Here is an 18,258-nt window from a genome sequence, read left to right on the forward strand (position 1 = left end):
TATAAAAAAGAGAAAAGTCTAGAATTCTTTGTATGTGGAATGTGGATGGAGTAGAGGAAGCACATCGTCATGCAAGCTAGCAGCCTAGCACTGGATACCTCCACGCGGACCCTTTTATTTAAATCCCATTTGGAGAAAGAATTGACTCCACTAATCACCGGCCACGTGTATCATTAGGCCCTCGAAAAAAGTTGAATGCTTTTCTTTTTAAGTTTTAAGAAAGATGATTATGATATCAAATCATGCTCACGGTTGGTTGCTTCTTGACAAGGAGTTGACGTTATTTTAAATGAGAAAGTGTTATCTAATCTATGATTCTATATCTTTACGAGTTGATTCTTTTAAAGTAAAATTTTAAAAAAATTTAAATTTAAATTATAATTTTATTCAAGTCCATGTTCGTTTGTAAAATTTGAGTTTGAATTTAAGTTTTAACTCGAGTTTTAATTTGAGTTTGAGGTTAAAATCTGAGTTCAAATTTTTCATTTTAACTCAAATTCTTAAACTCAAACTCAAGTTAATTAACAATATTTTTTCTATTCTTAAAAATGTCATAACTTTTTCATTTTAATTCCAATTGAGATTATTTTTTTTTTACGCATTCACAATGAAAAGACGAATAAAACCACACTCATATACCCTATTAAAATTTTTCATCACCATTGAGTTTTTATTAAAATACTATCTAAATACAAATTCAAGTTTTGACCCACTCAAATACAAACTCAAATAAATTCTCAATTCAAATCATAACTCAAATGTTCATATCCAAACAAAAACTCAAGTTACAACTTCAACTCAAATTTAACTCAAGTTACCATAACTCAAAAATGCAACTGAACAAGCCCAAAATCTTGTTGTCCAAAACACAAACAGAGCACAAGGGTTTCTCTTTTCCCTCTTTCTCCCTCTCACTCTCTCGTTTTTTATTTTTTTAAGAAAGGAACAAAAGTACAAGTTATATATCTATGTTCTCTGAATCTTAGCATATTTCATATAAGCATTTACGTCACAAATATATAAATATATTAAGTGTTTAATTTATAGTAGTCATAGTGTCATCGCATGCCTTAGTATGCGTTTGGTGCACGACTATTCTGTATTAATTATCAGACAAAAAAAAATGCTATCTTTCGGAAAAGAATAATAATGAAAAGAAAAAACAGTGACCATAATGATCAGAGACTTTTAGTTCAATTATGCATTCTTATTATATTTTGAGTAGCGTATATATATCTCATACTATCTCAAGATATTTTCGTATTTATTTTAATAAGCATTTCATATATAAATGCTAAAATCAAAACAAGCCACTGTTGTTATTGCGGCTTTCTTAATGAAGTAATAAAATATGCATTAAAAAAACCCCAGTCTCATTGATCAACAGCTCAAAATTTTGGGAGCTGTATGTATTTGGCGATATATTTTTAGGTTTAAACTGTGTTTAAAAAGAAGAAGGGAAAATAGAAAGGAGAAAAAGATCTATAAATTTAAGTGGGAAATAATATATATATCTTTGGTGGGGAAAATAGAGAGGAAAGAGAAGAATTTTCTCTTGTTGTATTTTGTTATATTGAAAGAAAATAAAATTAAGATTGTTTGAAGAATTTGAAGTATATCTACCAATCCATTCGAATTCCTTCATCTTTTATTTTATTTTATTTTTTTATTTGAAATAATCTTTATTTCTTAGCAAACAACCATGCTTCCAAATGAATATTCCAATATAATCTCCTTACCTCTCTTTTTTTCCCCACTTTTCCTCCTAACAATATTACTACTTTCTTATAATGGCATACATTGAAATAATAATAATAATAATAATAATAATAAGAAAAATTACAAAGGCTCCTCACCTGCCACAATTAATGTTCCTTGAGGTTGAATTTGATTGAAGTATATCATAGAATTCCTTTCTTCGACAATATAATTTACTTTTCCAGAATATTCCATGGTTTACCATATTGCTTGTAATCAGGGGGTTTGTGTGATAGAATGCTATCTATAAGAATATATTTTTTAAAGTTAGATTAGGATATTGTTTGTAAGGAGATCTGTGTTATGGGATACTATCGATAAGTACAAGGTTTTTGAACATTAGATTTGGTGAAAATTACATATCAAACTGAAAAAAGTGTAAAATTGATGGAATTTGGTACAAAGTAACGGTTTACAATTGAGCATTATCAGTGGATCATATTTGGCCATAATGGTTTATATATAAATATATATATATATATTTCGCCATAACGGTTGTAAAATTCTCATTAAATAATTAGAAAAAATTGAAGTTTCTTTTATTATAAAAGCAATATTGTCAACTATATTTGTTTTGACAGACATTTTTCCATCAAGTGTTGTTGGTCCCTCTTCGATCACGTTTTGTTATCAAAGAGAGCGGAGATTGGAACAAAAAACCTACGAATCAAGAAGCAAGAATGAGGTTTCTACGAAAAGAAGAAAGAATAGTAAAGAAAAATAACATCGATTATTCCAACTAGCTAGTCCAGTACAGGATTCAAAATCAATCCGCCATCTTAGGTTTGTAACATGACCAATAGCAAGACATGAGTCAACCCAAACGTGAATCAAACAATTTGTACCGGCACTCCAAAAACCAAAATCTAAACCTCAAAAGAAGAAGAAATAATTTTACATGATAATTTTAAGAAAAGTAGAGAACTATGTCCAAGACAATGCGGCCTTATCGGAGAAAAATATGGCCTCACCGGCAGCGGCTTTCGTTTTGGACCATAGAGGTTGGACAAAGAAACCTTGAAAGCTAACTTTAAGTGATGAAAAAAAGTGAAAATTAATCATGCAGAGCTGATAAGATTTCTATGGAAATTAGAAAAGAAAATGTTTCAAGATTAATTTGCCCATTTTTAGTCTAGAATAAAGCGTATTCTAATTGAATGATCAGTACTTATGTTATATGGAAGATCTTAATTTTTTGTTATTATCTTATTTTTTTAGTATATTAGTGATGATCAGATGATGATGATAATAATATAGCTTTCAGGTTGTCATCTTAGGGCTTTCACATGGACCCATATATATGTACCTTAAAATTGGGCATTGAACTTAAGATTCAATCTGGCTACTTAGATCATGGTATTTCAGCAAGTACAAGAAGTTGGTAGATTAATATTATTTCACAGTAAACCTTCTAACCTTGATTACGATATTATTCACGTACGTAAAATATATTATAATTATACTTACTAGCATTAGCAATTTGTCATATTATAATAATATTCAAGAGTAAGACACTTCTATTATTCTCACAGAGAGAACCTTCGAGGCATTGTCCTCGTGACTAGTATTATATGTAATTACTACCTAGTTTTGTTGGACTTGGATGGCCGATGATGTGTCCACAACATTGCCATCTAGTTCTGCATGCTTTAACTATTCATAGGGGACTACAATGTTATATTATTAACATATATTATGATAATTATTACCAATATTGATATTGCTATTATACTCATCATCATCATTATTAGTAGTAATTAGTTGATAATTAGTATTATATTAAATGCTATGAACTACACTAATTGTTTTTTGATTTTATTTATTCGTTTCTCATTGGCGGATCATAATGTGCAAGTGGGAGTGTGGGACAGCCAATATTTCATAATTTCACATGCAAGCCACTAGTTGTATGAAAAATATGCATAGCTTCAAGAGCTCCTTATGTGGAAAATGAGAGCCTGCTATAGCCTGTACATATAAATATTATACATAAATATATAAACGCATATTTATACCGATGATAGAATACCAACTCTAATCCTATTTTTTAATACCAACTATCATTTGTCATTCTATTATTAATAATTGTTAAAAAAAAAAATCCATCACATTAAAAAATTGTATTTATTAATAAATAAATAACAATTCAAAGTTGATAAAAAAAAAAAATAGAATTAGAGTGAAAAATGCTTGAAGACACCACAAATTAGCACAAAATAGAGCCCATTTATTATGACCTCATGCTACGAGATCTATTTTCTATTACTACCGGTATCTTATAGCATTGTTCGAATGAGAGTTGGGTGTCCCGAGACTATTACACGTACCTATACAGTGGACCCATGGCAATTGGCTTTTATATGATCGGACGTTGAAATTTCCTATGCCTCCTTGGATATAAATAACAAATAGATTATTTCAATTAAGGTTTAACCAGTTTAAGCTAGCAGATAAATAAATTAAAGACTTCCAATGAGAATAAGCTTACTAACTATATTTTGGAGTACGTGATCTATCTTGGTTCGAATAGGGATGCAATTTGTTCTATAAAACATTTACTTGAAAATAGGAAAAACTGCTGTAACAAAATTGTTCATATTTGCATATAAGAGGGAAATATCATGTATGCATTTTCCGTTGGTTTTTTGGCTTTAATAGAATTGATGTTGTGGGCATTACTAACCATGCATGTGAGTGCCATATGAAGCCGTGTAGAATTCGACTTCGTGGGGTAGTCACTTGGGAACTGTCCAAATGGCCTTCGGAATTGTCCAATTTCTTGACCTTTTTTTTTTTTTTTTTTTTTTTTTTTTTTTTTTTTCTTTTTTTTTTTTTTTTTTTTTTTTTTTTTGTATTCTCAACCTTATGAATCATTTTTATTTTATTTTTTCATTTTTGGATAAATTCTGAATCAAATTTTACCCATTTGTCAACCGTAAATGTAATGTCCGAAATTTAGGCTCTTGTCCAAAGGATGTGTGATGATGTTTTTAGAGCAAGAGAAACAAAATTTACGTGCATACATCACTTATACATATCCGTCAAAAGGTCATCTATGTTTTCATAAATTAGACTTTCTAATGAAAGATGCCAATGGATATGTCGTATATATTTATGAGTAAGATTACAATACATCTCAATTTTTAGGATGTTTACACTTTTCAATTTTTAACACTTGATTGAGGCTTATAAACAATTCCTATCTGTTGCTCATAGCTTTGAGATGGCCGTTGCTATTTTTTTAACTCTCAAGAATAAGTTAATATTTCTTTCAACAGCTTTTTATTTTTATTTTTTTTATTACTGAAAAAAGATGAAAGCATGTACGTCTCAAAAATTCAAAATATTGAAATCATGCATCGCCCTAGTATATATCAATTCAATTGACCCTAACTATCCTTTTCTATATCAATTAGTATAAGAATGATATGAAAATTCGACTAAAAAAAGAATTACAGATATTGAGCCTATTATGGTTGGGTATATCACATTATAATAATAAAAAAAAAGAATGTAAAATTTGATAGAATTTGATACAAATATGATTATTCAAAACAGATACCTATCTTTAGGGTATTTTTTTTATATCCTAACGTAAAATCTCATATCAAAAGAGTTAGAATTTTTCTGAGATAAAAAAATATTTAGAATTTATTCTGCTTTATAATAAAGTAAAGTGATAAAGTTTCCATTTACGCACCAAAATTATTATTTTAGCCAAAAAGGGAATGCTTTAACTTGGCATTAAAATGGATAAAGATAAAGATTGAAGGAAATTGATTGACTAGAAAGAAAGATGGGTTATGATCCATGGATAAGGACCAAATAGCAGTAAGGAGTTAGTTTCCTTTTCTCTCTTTTCATTTTTTTTTTTTTTTTTTTGGTAGGTTAAATTTAATTCATACCACCACCAATTTGGTTCCAAAAATCAAATAGCAAAGGAAAAACGAAAAGGAAAAAAAAAAAAAAAAAAAAAAAAAAAAAACAAAAAAAAAAAAAAATAATATAATAAATAATGTCTCTATCAACGTGAATTTCATTTCGCAAAAATCTCACGAGACGAGAAATTGAGAGATGGCACATGTCGGAAGGAGAAGTTGTTATAAAAAAAAAAAAAAAGGACCCCCAATAACACCCAAGTCTCATTCTCATTCCTCCGTACATCTTTTCGCATAGGCATTGGCATTGGCTTTGAAAAACACAACAAACACAATTCCACGTTAACACAATAAGAAACCTCTTCCTCTTCAACTTTCTTCTTTAGCCAACCAAATTAATTACCAACACAAACAACAAAGAAAATTTTCTTTTCTATCAAACTCTGATCAATATATATATTTCATTTCCAAATTACGCCTTAGTTTCCTGATCTTTATATGGAAAATCAACAAGCACTCTTTCAACAATGCCAGCTTCCCATCAAATCAAGATTCAGACGAGTCTGTGTTTTCTGCGGAAGCAGCCCTGGCAAGAGCCCAAGTTATCAGCTTGCTGCTATTCAGCTTGGCAAAGAACTGGTAATTAAGTTTTCTTTTTATTTTTTATTTTATTTTTATGTTGTTGTATAACTTCTCAATGAGCTTGTTATCTTTTTTTTTTTTTTCTTTTTAAAAAGTGTCTCTGTTCTGTTATTAATATTACTTTTTCCTTGAAGTTTCCAAAATTTTCATCAACACCCAGAAGAAGTTTCACTAAAAGTGTGATCTTATCTTCCCTCTGCGCTTGTTTTTTTTTAGATCAATTGGTGATGAATATTGGTATAACAGAGGAATATTCATGAATTGTTGTTTTGTGAGGGCCTAAATGAAATGGTTTTTAATTATTCAGTTTAAGTTAAGCACGTAATGGTGTTGTTAAGTTTGTCTATTTATATATATATAAAAAAAATGTTTTGCAGGTCGAAAGAAACATTGACTTGGTTTATGGAGGTGGAAGTATTGGATTGATGGGTCTGGTCTCTCAAGCTGTCTATGAAGGTGGTCGCCATGTGTTGGGGTACCACTACTTACCCTTCTATTTTCCTCATTTCATAACAAACAAACAAACAAAAAAGAAAAAAAAACTTTTGTTTTGTTTTTTGGCTGAATTAAAAGAAACTTTTGTTATCATTCATATCATTGGTTTTTGTTTTGGATTTTGAATTTTTTTTTTTTTTTGTTTGTCTTTTATCTTCTGCAGAGTAATTCCCAAGACTCTCATGCCAAGAGAGGTAATTTTTTTTCTCTTTTTTTTTACAACAAATTATTGTTTCGTTTATCTTGGAGGAGAAAACAAAGTGCTAACTGTATGAAGTGAAAAATATGTATGATTTTCAGATCACAGGAGAAACTGTGGGAGAAGTAAGAGCTGTATCAGGCATGCATCAACGCAAAGCTGAAATGGCTCGACAAGCCGACGCGTTTATTGCCCTGCCAGGTATATTTAATTTCTACTATAAATTTTAATATATAATATGTGTAGTCTGTACCTTAATTTTTTGTTGTTATTTTTATTTTTTTTTTGAAAATACATTTTTCAATATCTTAGACATATGACATATGTTGTTAAATGTGAACCGTGATTTTCTTTTTTTAATGGAACAATTTGCACCAAGATGATATAATCCCCCAATAAAGCCAAAAAAAGTCTGAATGAAAAGTTAACTATTTATTGACCATCGTACTTTAATAGAAAATAATGCACAAATCTATCTTCTTTCTTTCTTTCTTTTTTTTTTTTTTTAAATTTTTGGCGTAATGATTTTTGTTAATCTTGCTTTCAGGTGGATACGGTACTTTGGAAGAATTGTTGGAAGTGATAACTTGGGCTCAATTAGGAATTCATGAAAAACCGGTAAGAAGTCACAAATCCAATCCTTGGGGAGTAAAATTTTTGCAGTTTTGGGCCAAACCCAAATCAACTTTACACCAAAAAACTACAAAGAAAGAAAGAAATTTAATGGAAAAGTACTCTAGAAGCAAAATTAAGAATAATGTGTGTTTGGATGCAGGTGGGATTGTTAAACGTAGATGGATACTACAATTCACTCCTGTCTTTCATAGACAAAGCAGTAGATGAAGGTTTCATAACGCCAGCTGCCCGTCACATTATTGTGTCTGCCCAAACTGCCCAAGAACTCATGTGCAAACTTGAGGTACTTTTTTTTTTCCCTGTTGTTTTATGTGCTGAGAATTTAGGTACACTCTCATTTTCTAGGACATAAATTCATAGTAGTACCAAAAAAGGGGAAAAAAAAAAGACAGGACACTGATATGTTGGAGTTATGATGCGTCCGAATTCAAATAATTTATTTAATTTTTAATATCTTAATTAATATCTAACTAATTATATTATGAAATTTCATAGATCTCAACGTCAAAGCATGAAAAAGTTAGTGAAAATGTATTTTAAAATTTTTTAAATAACGTGACACAATTTAATTAGCTAAACACTAATTAAGACACTAAAATTAAATATGTGATTTAAGTGCTATATAGAATATGTGATTTGAGTCGTATATTGACATTCTATATTAATTGTATCATTAATAGTGATTTTTTAATTTTATAAATTCAAGTGTAATGGAGCTTTCAGTATCGTCCTTGTCCTGCCAATCGTATGTTGCCTCATAGCGTTGTGGGGCCACCCATGCAGTTTGTGGGCTTGCCTAACCACGGCCGACTGAATCATTCCTGATTTTTTTTTTCTTTCGTAATTTTCGATCCTCTTAGATTCAGCTTGTTTTGTTCGTGCATGTTGCTCACGTGCAATGCTGATTGTGGGGCCTGCTGTTAATTCATGATCCGAGCCGTTGATCCTAATTAATATATTTTTCTGATTGATTTTAAGCAGGAGTATGTTCCTAAGCATTCTGGGGTGGCCCCTAAACTAAGTTGGGAGATGGAGCAACAACTGGGATACACTGTGAAGGCTGACATTGCTCGTTGATCTGATCAAGTAATTGAGTGACTAATGACCGTAGATAAATGACATGTTATTCATCTAAAAAAAAATACGCCAAAAAAAAAAAAGAAAAAAAATTTGTGTAGATGTGAGGTCCTCTAGAATAGGCAGTGTCACCACAGTTTATTTTACTTTGCTGTGGATCATGTTTTCAATCTCTCTCCCCCTATCTCTTTCTTTCTGAATTTTTGAATTAATTTGGCCTGTCAGAATCTGACCTGGATCAACAAGGGCAGTGCTGTGATTACTCTGGAGACGTTTGTTTTTTATATTCGTCTCTAATTCTGAATCATGATTCATAGTTCTTTACAGTGTTTTCTTTCACAAAAAAATACACATAAAACGAGAATAATTCTGAATCATGATTCTGAATATATAAACTAAACGTTAGTTTCCTATGTCGGTGAATAGCTGATTATATGTATATTTTATTTATTTATTTATTAATACATATTCTTATGAATTGATGGGTTGTTACAAGTTGCTTTCGCTAGAAAAAGAGAGAAGATTTCTTGTTCTTCTTTTTAAAGGAGGGAAATTGATGAGATCGACATTAGAGCCACTACGAAAAAGAAGGGTGCTTTCAATAAACATTTTCTCTTTAATAGGTTGGACATTATCATTGATTATTCTATGAATGGAAATATATCCTCAATTTAATTATGAGTCCGTTTAGTTTATTAATTTGAGTTGAGATATGACTTTATGTTAAAACTTTTTATTATAATAAAAAAATTAGATATAACTGTTTCTGAGAATTTTTTACTGTAACAAAACTCAAATTTTAAAGCAAAATGAATGGGATCTATATATAAAGCCAACATAAAATCCCGCACTGATAAATGCAGGAATGGTTTCTTTTACAGTACTTTCGATTTCCATTACTTCACTAAAACCTTCTCTTTCTATCTCCTCTAGTAATTCTTAGCTCCAACTCAAACAAGAATAATTGTGAGAAATCCAAAATAAATAAATATACAGGTTATTGACTGTCCATGTGGACCCATACCTCATGTGATCATAAAAAAAGTTGATTATTTTATTTTGTCCTATTTTGCCATAAATTTTATCGTCAACTCATATCTAAGATTGGGTGGTCTACGTAGCGGATGGCTGGCTGGAGTGGGGACTGAAAGCTATGATTCTTGGTGTCACGCTAGTGAGTTATTGAAGGGTACAATTTCACCTGTCCTTGACCGTACCAATTTGTCCATTGAAAAAGTAACACAGAGCATGCAAAAGGGCGGAAGAAATCGGTGGTAGTGGTCTTTTCTTTCTTCTTTTTCTTCTTTTGAAAAAAAAAAAAAAAAAAAACCAAGTTGTTGTAGATAAGATTCAAGGGACTAGGTACAATGTACAAAGTTATATAGCTTCTAGTGTCTCACGTGGAAATGGCTTTGTCTATTTTACTGAATTGTTATTGTCGCTCTAAGTTGTCGACCTATCTTGTCCATGTTTTATTCTATATCTGGCTAAGCATGAACTTAATTGTGTCTTCGTGTGCTACTGTGCGAGTCTCAAATTTCTGTTTCTAGTCTCTGTCTCCACCACTTCTTTAGGCCTCAGATCTGGGAAATGATACGAGTTACTAGTGTCTCATCATAGCTTAAAGATAACCACACGAGTTCCTTTTGGAATGTGATTATTGCCATCCCTTTTTCTTTTTTCATTTGATTCGTGTGATGTGAAATCTTGTAGCTGAAAAAAATAATAATAATTATAACAGTTTCTCTTTATTTTCTTCCATGAATTTTATAGCACCGTTGTGCTCAGATTATTATTATTATTTTTTTTGTTTTTGTTGTTTTTTGTCCTACATCGAATAAAGGGAAATGATATATTTGGAGAGTTTACCACCAATAATGGAGGAAAAGGTCCGACATACTTTTTGTTCTTTCTCAAAATTAATCTAGCTTCGGCGAACGACAATGACTTGCAGTCCAGAGAACCTAATAACGAAAGGCATCAAAGCAATTTTATGCTCTTTTACCCCATCTACATATATTGCTTCGCCCTTTTAGTTATGCCATCCAAAAACTAAAATATTTTGCTGAGAAAACGAGTAGAGCTCCAGAATGACCCAGAGAAGCAAGCTTCATATTTTTAACCTCTTTTTTTTTTTTTTTTAATCTTTTTTCCTTTATTTTTTTTTTTTTTTGGGTGGGTGGGTCTGTGGTGGCCGCCGAATGTGGAGTAATAATAAAGAGATCTCCTTATTTACTTAAAAAAAAAAAAAAACATTCTGCTACCAAAACAAGTAACTAGAAGAGCTCAGAGCAGCAAAGGCGAGAAGCCACCTCAGAGTTCATCATGTAAAACAAAATACTAAAGTACTAAAATTGATCACAGAATTGGTCTTGCATATATATATATATATATATATATATATAATACAACAAATCAAACATGTGTAACAGCTTTTTAGTAACTTTTTAGGCGAAGGATTGAACTGCTGAAGAAGTGGTGACCAAGCTTGATAGAAGACCAACCATCACGGCACTGTTGTATGTGCTTGGCTCCACTTGCATGGAGTTGTTCCGGGAATCAATAAATGTTTCATTTTGAAATGGTCCACCAACAAGTGCTCCAATAGCAACATTGGGATTGGGCTCGGTTGAATCAAGCCATTTGAAACCATCAGTACAACCCGTCTTCGCATCAACCGGAATAGAAGCGCCTCTGTGGTGAACATATTGCGGATATTTGTCCCCATATCCCACAAGGAAGCTCATTTTCATAGGATTTTCGCCCAGTACATAATCAGCCTAAGAGTAAAGGAAACAAATATGTTATAATACGCGAAGGCATTTTCTGAACTACACTATTGTTGTTTGACAAAAAGTTAACACACCTGAGATCTAACAAATTTGCGAATATCGGCTGGTGTGAAGGATTTCCCGCTGCAGGATACCTTTGCTGTTCTAGATGTAAGCATGTAATCACTATAAAGAGCAGCCAAGAATGCAGAAGCAACAGGATGTTGTAGAGCGTTCCATTCACTCACCCATATAAGACCACCTGAATTGTAAAAAGTTACAGTGAAAGGACGGATGAAGATAATCCGGAACACAAAAAGGTTCAACTAGAAATATTGAAAGGCTACTTAAGAAAATATGCAGGACTACCTAGTTGTTGAGTTAGATCCCTTAAGCTAATGTGGACTGGAAGGCATGCAATTATTTCATCATTGGCCACATGTTTGGCATCTTTAACAAATATTAGCACCTTAATGTCCATAAATCTTGGCTATATACTAAAGGGTTCATGAAATAAGATTGGTGTAGTGCCTACAAGTGCAGAATTTTAGTGATTATATGTCTGAAAATTAGCCCCCTCTATCTTCCCTCATCAACTTCATAATTGAAAGTCAGTTAGCTTGCCAAATATGGAATTTTATTTATAATGTATTCCAGAAGAAGATTACTTTTTGTTCTGCTTTCTGTTGCAGTTGGAGAATCTGGTAGGAGGCCGCATATAACAGCCTCAGCAGTCTCTCTGTACTTCAAGAGGCCAGCACTATTTGATGTGCCCTTGGCACCAAAGAAGCTTATTCTGGATAACAAAACCTGCACCAAAGGAGAAACGCTTATTAAGCAATTGGAGAAAATATAATGCCAGAAATCAGGATTATATCCGAAGAAAGGCCATGATTAAGTGAAAAACGATTTAATGGATTTTTCAAAATTCTGCCTTGAGCTCAGTCTAATAAATGAAATTGGTTCACTAAGCAAAACTTCATTGGAACAGGAATCGTTGTCAAGTTTGCAGTTTACTTGAAATTACAACTAGAAAAATAGCATGAGAATCTCATCAACGTGTCACTCAGCTATATAACTTAGAAGAAACTAATGTATGACACTCGAAACATTTGCATGCAAAATGTAGCGTAAAACACAGAGTCCCACACACGAACGAATTGGGGAAAAACATGCTTACCTGAGTTCCTGCAAGCTTGTTATCCCAGCTAAACCAGGTTGGACTTCCCCAATCAGCAAATTCTTGTCCATTTTTTCCTCTCACATAATCAAAGTACGAATGGTCCCCTGTTGCATGAAAGAGCCAGCTTGCTGCCCATAAAAGCTCATCCCCATATCCTGTCGAATTGTAATAGGTCTGGACGTCCGGAATGCTCTCACTATATAAACCTCTGTGGTTATCAGCAAAAGTAAACAGTTGTTTAGCATGCCTAAGAAGTGTGCTCGAATATGATGGGTTGCTTGTCCTAAAAACCAGTGAGGCTGAAGCCATAGCTGCGGCTGTTTCAGCAGCTACATCAGATCCTGGAAAGGATGTATTGACCTGTGTGAGAGGCCTCTTCTGAGTCATATCTTCAGGCCTCTCCCAGCACTTATGGTCCTTATTAGGGTCACCCACCTACACCAAAAATCCAATTCAGAAAACACAATAATGAAAGATTCAACCTTTAGCCACTATGAACCAATTTGGTATTGCTTTTTAAGGCCCCAAAAATCCTTGCACGTAACCCAACGTAAATAGCTTTTTGGTAAATAAGTGTTTTGCAAAGACACCAATGCGTTCTCGAAGTTTTTTTCAAGAAACTAATTTTTTAAGTCTTGGTTTCTACTTCAAATTCCCCTTTTTCATAAAAAAGCATGGCAATCTCAAACTAAGCCTATCTTTCATCGTGTACTCTAATCCTAAATAAACCCAATTCTAGTCGTACAATTATGTTATATTTAGTTCAACATCTTATAAACAACTATCATAGTTCTTTCTAGTAGCAAAAACCATATTATAGTATCACAACAAGATATCCCAAAACATGAAAATAAACAGTTACATGTCCCAAGTACGCACAAACAAATCATTTTCCGTATTTCAAGACCTTCCCTAACTATAACTTCGGCTGAATCCCTTGATTCTACTATAAAATTTTCTCAAAGTATCAAGGCAATGGAGAAAAACTAAACCTGAACAATGAGGACATTCTCCGAAGTATGAGCGTTAATAAGGAAGTCAGTGATCCACTTGAGAGAGTCCTGAGCAGGCTCCAGCTGGTCCACCGCATCCATTTGATCTCCGTACTCGAGTATCGTCCACGACAACACTGTCGCGGTGAACGCCATGGGAAAACCAAACTTCATATGATCTCCTGCGTCGTACATTCCTTTCGACAGATCCACCTTCGCGTCGCTTCCATCTCTTAGACCAGAATCCCCTCTCCACGATATCTTGTTGTCCTCCAACTTACCCGCTACCACAACAAAATAGATTGGTTCAGCATCCATTATTTACTATTATTACTCAAAGAAAAAGTAAGAGATTTATAGAGAAGGATATAGGTACATTTCTGTACGTCGAAGAATTGAATAGCAATTTTCAGAGCGTCGGCGTACTTCTGAGAAATCGCGCCGGGAGGACCAGGAACCGGAGCGGCCTTGTCGGAGTGGTCCGATTGCTTCTTCTTGATCGTGATTACAATAGCTCCCACAACCAGGGCCAAAATTACGAGTACCAGAAACCAACCGCACCATCCCTTTGAGCTCGATTTTTCTCCCATTTTCTGCTAACAGGAACCAAAACCGGAATTTTACGCCTCAGATCTGGTTCAAGCGACCGGCATTTGTCGCAATGTACGTTTGGGAAGAGGGAAAAAAACAAACTTTCTTTTCCCGGAAAAAAAAAAAAAAGAAATCGGATCTCCGGATTTGGGAGATTAACAGAGAACGCTCTTGGCTAATAAAAGGAAAATGCGGTTGATGAAAGGATCTAGGAAAGCTTGAGGAGGAAGCAACGGGAAATGTCTGGTCGTGACCGGACTGGATTATTTGTTGGATGGTTATTGTCGGAGAGGTATTACACACTGACAAAACCACGCCCACACCGACATTTTGGTAATTAACATTTAGCGCGGAACACAATCGGTTTTTTCGTTGGGGGATTTTTTTTGGGGCTTAGACTGACGATTTTGCCCTTGTAAGAACAGGCTGTGAAACGAGATCTTGGCGAATGTCGACCGCGTCAAAGTTGAGGGCTTATTTTAGCCGTTGAAACGTTGGGACCTAATTGAACTGGACCGTCGAACTGACCATCGACAATTGAGTGACTGAGAGTGACTCTGGATCTTATTTGGCTTAATTCAACTCTGTTCTAGTCACTAATCAGTAATAAGTATTTGTTTTCAAGCAATATATAAATAAATAAATGTAATCAGTATTTGTTTTCATGGTTTGTCTTTCGTATCGACTCTCCCAAAAAAAAAAAAAAAAAAGAAACACAACACACACATTGATCTACCATTGAGACAAAATGTGTGCTCTATCTACTACTATTTTTATTGTTTGACTAAATCTTCTAGTTATTTTCTATTTTTCTAGTTTAATAATTGGAATACAACCTTTGGACATGGAGTAGTCGACGCGTTTTTGCTTGAACCAAATTTAGGAAAAGGAAAGATGCGTTCAGTTGAAATATTAGACCTCCTTTTCATTGGGAACTTAGTCCGCTAATACATTTCTTTGACTAATTTCCATTTCTACCTATTTAAGAATTGAATTTAAATTTTAAATTTTATTATAATAAAAAACTTTAAAAAACAATAACATTTAACTTTTTTACTATAGTAAAAAACTTTCACGTAAAATCACATCTCAATTCAAATTAAAATTTTAAATTAACAAATTAAACGGACTCTATATATCTACATAAAATACTTTTAAATAAAGCGGTCATGAGTTTTAACCTTAATTCATAGTTAACAAAAGGTTCAAATCAATCTTGTCACTTCAGTAAATTAAAAACATATTCACAACAACTTCACAAGGCGTCTCTTCATCTTTTTTTCAATAAAGGGAATTTAAATTTAGCATAAATTAATCGCGATAAGGTTCTTAAATATTTTCCTTTCACAGCCAACAAACGCACAATTCAATCTGTTACTAAAAATTAAAATAGAAAATTTATGCAGTCTAATCATCAATTAGAATATGTTTATTTCACAATTTAAATTAAAAACTTGAGTTATATATGTGAAAGAAAAACATTATGACAAAAAAATTAAATTTGAATTTTTGTAAAAAAAAAAAAAAAAAAAACACTAAACTGTAGCAATAAAACTTAAATTGTAACTTGAGTTATAAAAAAATAAAAATAAAAAAAACAGCGCCTTAATCTCTTTTAATTTTGTAGAAATCAAGCATTTCCTCTTCCACCGGATGGGTATTGCCTGTTATGACAAGGCAATGAAGAGGTGGTCCAAAGTCTATCAACTGTAGTTCCCTCATCGAACCAGCGACTATGATTTGATCTTCACTTCCAAGCCGAGCAAACCCAACACACAAGGTATCTTCACTATATACTACAAGAGAAGAAAATGAAATTTATAAATTTAAAGGGAAATGCTGAAACAAGAAATATTAAGCTTGGTATCTAAATATTAAGCTTGTTATCACTACCAGATTCTCCTTTTGTTTGCTCAACCTCCAGGAGCTGCCCAATTGCGGTCTTAATTGTCATAAATTTAGGTGGTTCATATTGCTTCTTTCCTCTGAAAAATTAGAGGGACAAATCAATATATATTATGGTTAATAATAGTAATAGGCAAGACTAAGTTGCTCGAGCATTTGTAACAAACCTGCATAAAGATTCTAGAGTGGGTTCCTTCACACGAATATCTGTGACAAAAGAGTAACAAAACTCCACTTTAAACCACAAGAAAACAAGAAGCGTTTGAGAGTTTCACACTGAAAGCCATACATAGATTAGAACCCCACCTAATAGGCAGAGGGTGTGAAGTCCAAGATTACGATTGCTTTGAATTTTCTCATAGAAACTGTCAGGTCTCCATGTTTCGGTAAAGAATGGAATCGATATCGTCTCTCCATAGCGGTAGAGTTGCAAGCCGCAGATTCCTATTGCATTCATTACCGATGCATTGTGCACTACTATGACAGCAATTCCCAATTTCTTTGCCCGAACAACAAGATCAGTGTGAGTAGTTGCTCTGTGCAAAAATCAACAAGTAGAATGACTAAAGAAACAGGGAAATTTAAGGGGGGGGAGTGTGAAATAAGCATCATCAGACAAGGCTGAATCCTTAAATGGCCTAAAGCAACTAAACTTTCTCCATTAAAAAGAACTCAAAAGTCTCACACTTGTAGACCCAAAAAAATAAAAAATGTGAACTCAAAATGGCCTGAAGCAAATAAGCTTTTCTGAACGAATCAATCAGTCACAATAATAAGCATAATTCTTTTTTTATAAAACGTATAAAAGCAAAATTTTCACTAACAATATTTCAAGCGTTACGTTTCTCTAAACAATTAAATTAATTCACAGAGATTACACATGGAAAACGAAGATAATTTCTATTGTGAAAAAACAAAAGCAAAAAATCAGATTTTTAACACATACCCAAAAGGGTCGCCAACTACAAGGAAAGCGACATCAGAGGCACGAGCTGCTGAAAGAATTTCGTCGGCCTTTTCCTCCACCATTTCTCTATCCGCAAGAATCACCGGTCTCCCGTACAGTTTTTCCTGCCCAGGAAAAAAAATTCTTTTTGAAAAGATTAATAGTTAAGCCAAAAAAAAAAACACAAGGTGAAAGAATTAAGAGGAGCACCAAAGTGGAAAGACCGTTTGAGGAGAGACCGAAAGAAAGGAGAGAAGTGTAGGCTTCAATGTAAACCATGTCGCATTGTTTCACTGCTTCTAAGCCTCTCAGAGTTATGTCTCTCTCGTCACCCAGACCCAGACCCACTATGTACAGCATCTCTCTCTCTCTGCGAATGTTGTGCAGCTAAAACCCTAGATCGCTCCTCTGTAATTCGATGTTGGAGCTGAACTGAAGACCGACTATTAATGCATTTCACTCATTTAAATTTAAAATTAAAAATTTATTATAATAAAAATTCTAAAAAATAATTAAATCTAATTTTTTTATTATAATAAAATATTTTTACATAAAATCACGTATTAACTAAAATCGGTAAATAAATTAACTTTAAAAACCAAAGTGCCAAACCTTTCGGGAGTCCGCTTTAGCTGGAGAAGAAAATTGAAAAATAAATAAATTAATTGGTGGGCTGGGCTTTATTATGTAATGGGCCTAATGGGCTCCAACTCTTTGCAAGACGGGACCGTTTTGTTTCCGTTATGTTACCGTTTTCAGTTCCTCTCTAGAGAAAAATAATCATATTATGAGCAAAAACTAACTGCACCGTTTGGTATGCAATAATTTTAAAGATAAAAATAAAAATTTATAATATTATCATATTTGATACAAAAATTATAATTTTTAAATTCTCAAGAAAGTGATTATCATGAGATTCACTTTCTCTCATTTTAAGATAATTTAAATACCACCAAACATAGTGTTATTCAAATTCTTAAGAATCTCAAAATAATGAGAATATGCAATATTACCATATTTGGTACAATAATTATAATTTTTAAATTTTCAAGAAAGTAATTACCATGAGATTCACTTTTCCTCATTATAATCATATTATTACTATTAGTACTATTATTATCATTATTATTACTATTATTATTACTATTATTATTATTACTATTATTATTACTATTATTATTATTA

The 18,258-nt window shown here is 32.7% G+C and overlaps 3 protein-coding genes across 3 annotated transcripts; 1 reads left to right on the top strand and 2 right to left on the bottom strand.

The window, feature by feature from the left end:
- The first annotated feature begins 5,907 nt into the window (after positions 1-5,907).
- LOC21399107 (cytokinin riboside 5'-monophosphate phosphoribohydrolase LOG1) lies at positions 5,908-8,861 on the top strand. Its single transcript, XM_010106134.2, has 7 exons — positions 5,908-6,275; positions 6,656-6,753; positions 6,937-6,967; positions 7,074-7,173; positions 7,520-7,590; positions 7,748-7,891; positions 8,590-8,861. The coding sequence occupies exons 1-7, from the start codon at positions 6,135-6,137 to the stop codon at positions 8,683-8,685; spliced, it is 681 nt and encodes a 226-aa protein (XP_010104436.1). The 5' UTR covers positions 5,908-6,134; the 3' UTR covers positions 8,686-8,861.
- A 2,030-nt stretch (positions 8,862-10,891) lies between these two features.
- Positions 10,892-14,688, bottom strand: LOC21399108 (endoglucanase 10). Its single transcript, XM_010106135.2, has 6 exons — positions 14,008-14,688; positions 13,632-13,915; positions 12,637-13,074; positions 12,125-12,266; positions 11,552-11,718; positions 10,892-11,465 (listed from the first exon to the last, which is right to left on the bottom strand). Exons 1-6 carry the CDS (start codon positions 14,219-14,221, stop codon positions 11,133-11,135), a joined length of 1,578 nt encoding a protein of 525 aa, XP_010104437.1. The 5' UTR covers positions 14,222-14,688; the 3' UTR covers positions 10,892-11,132.
- Positions 14,689-15,794: 1,106 nt separating this feature from the next.
- On the bottom strand, positions 15,795-17,500 carry LOC21399109 (probable diphthine methyl ester synthase). The gene is made up of 6 exons (XM_010106136.2): positions 17,284-17,500; positions 17,074-17,198; positions 16,434-16,663; positions 16,295-16,334; positions 16,116-16,207; positions 15,795-16,018 (listed from the first exon to the last, which is right to left on the bottom strand). The coding sequence occupies exons 1-6, from the start codon at positions 17,431-17,433 to the stop codon at positions 15,828-15,830; spliced, it is 828 nt and encodes a 275-aa protein (XP_010104438.1). The 5' UTR covers positions 17,434-17,500; the 3' UTR covers positions 15,795-15,827.
- Positions 17,501-18,258: the final 758 nt, after the last annotated feature.

The sequence above is a fragment of the Morus notabilis genome, unplaced genomic scaffold, assembly GCF_000414095.1.
Source record: "Morus notabilis unplaced genomic scaffold, ASM41409v2 Scaffold550, whole genome shotgun sequence".
In the NCBI taxonomy this organism is placed as follows: Eukaryota; Viridiplantae; Streptophyta; class Magnoliopsida; order Rosales; family Moraceae; genus Morus; species Morus notabilis.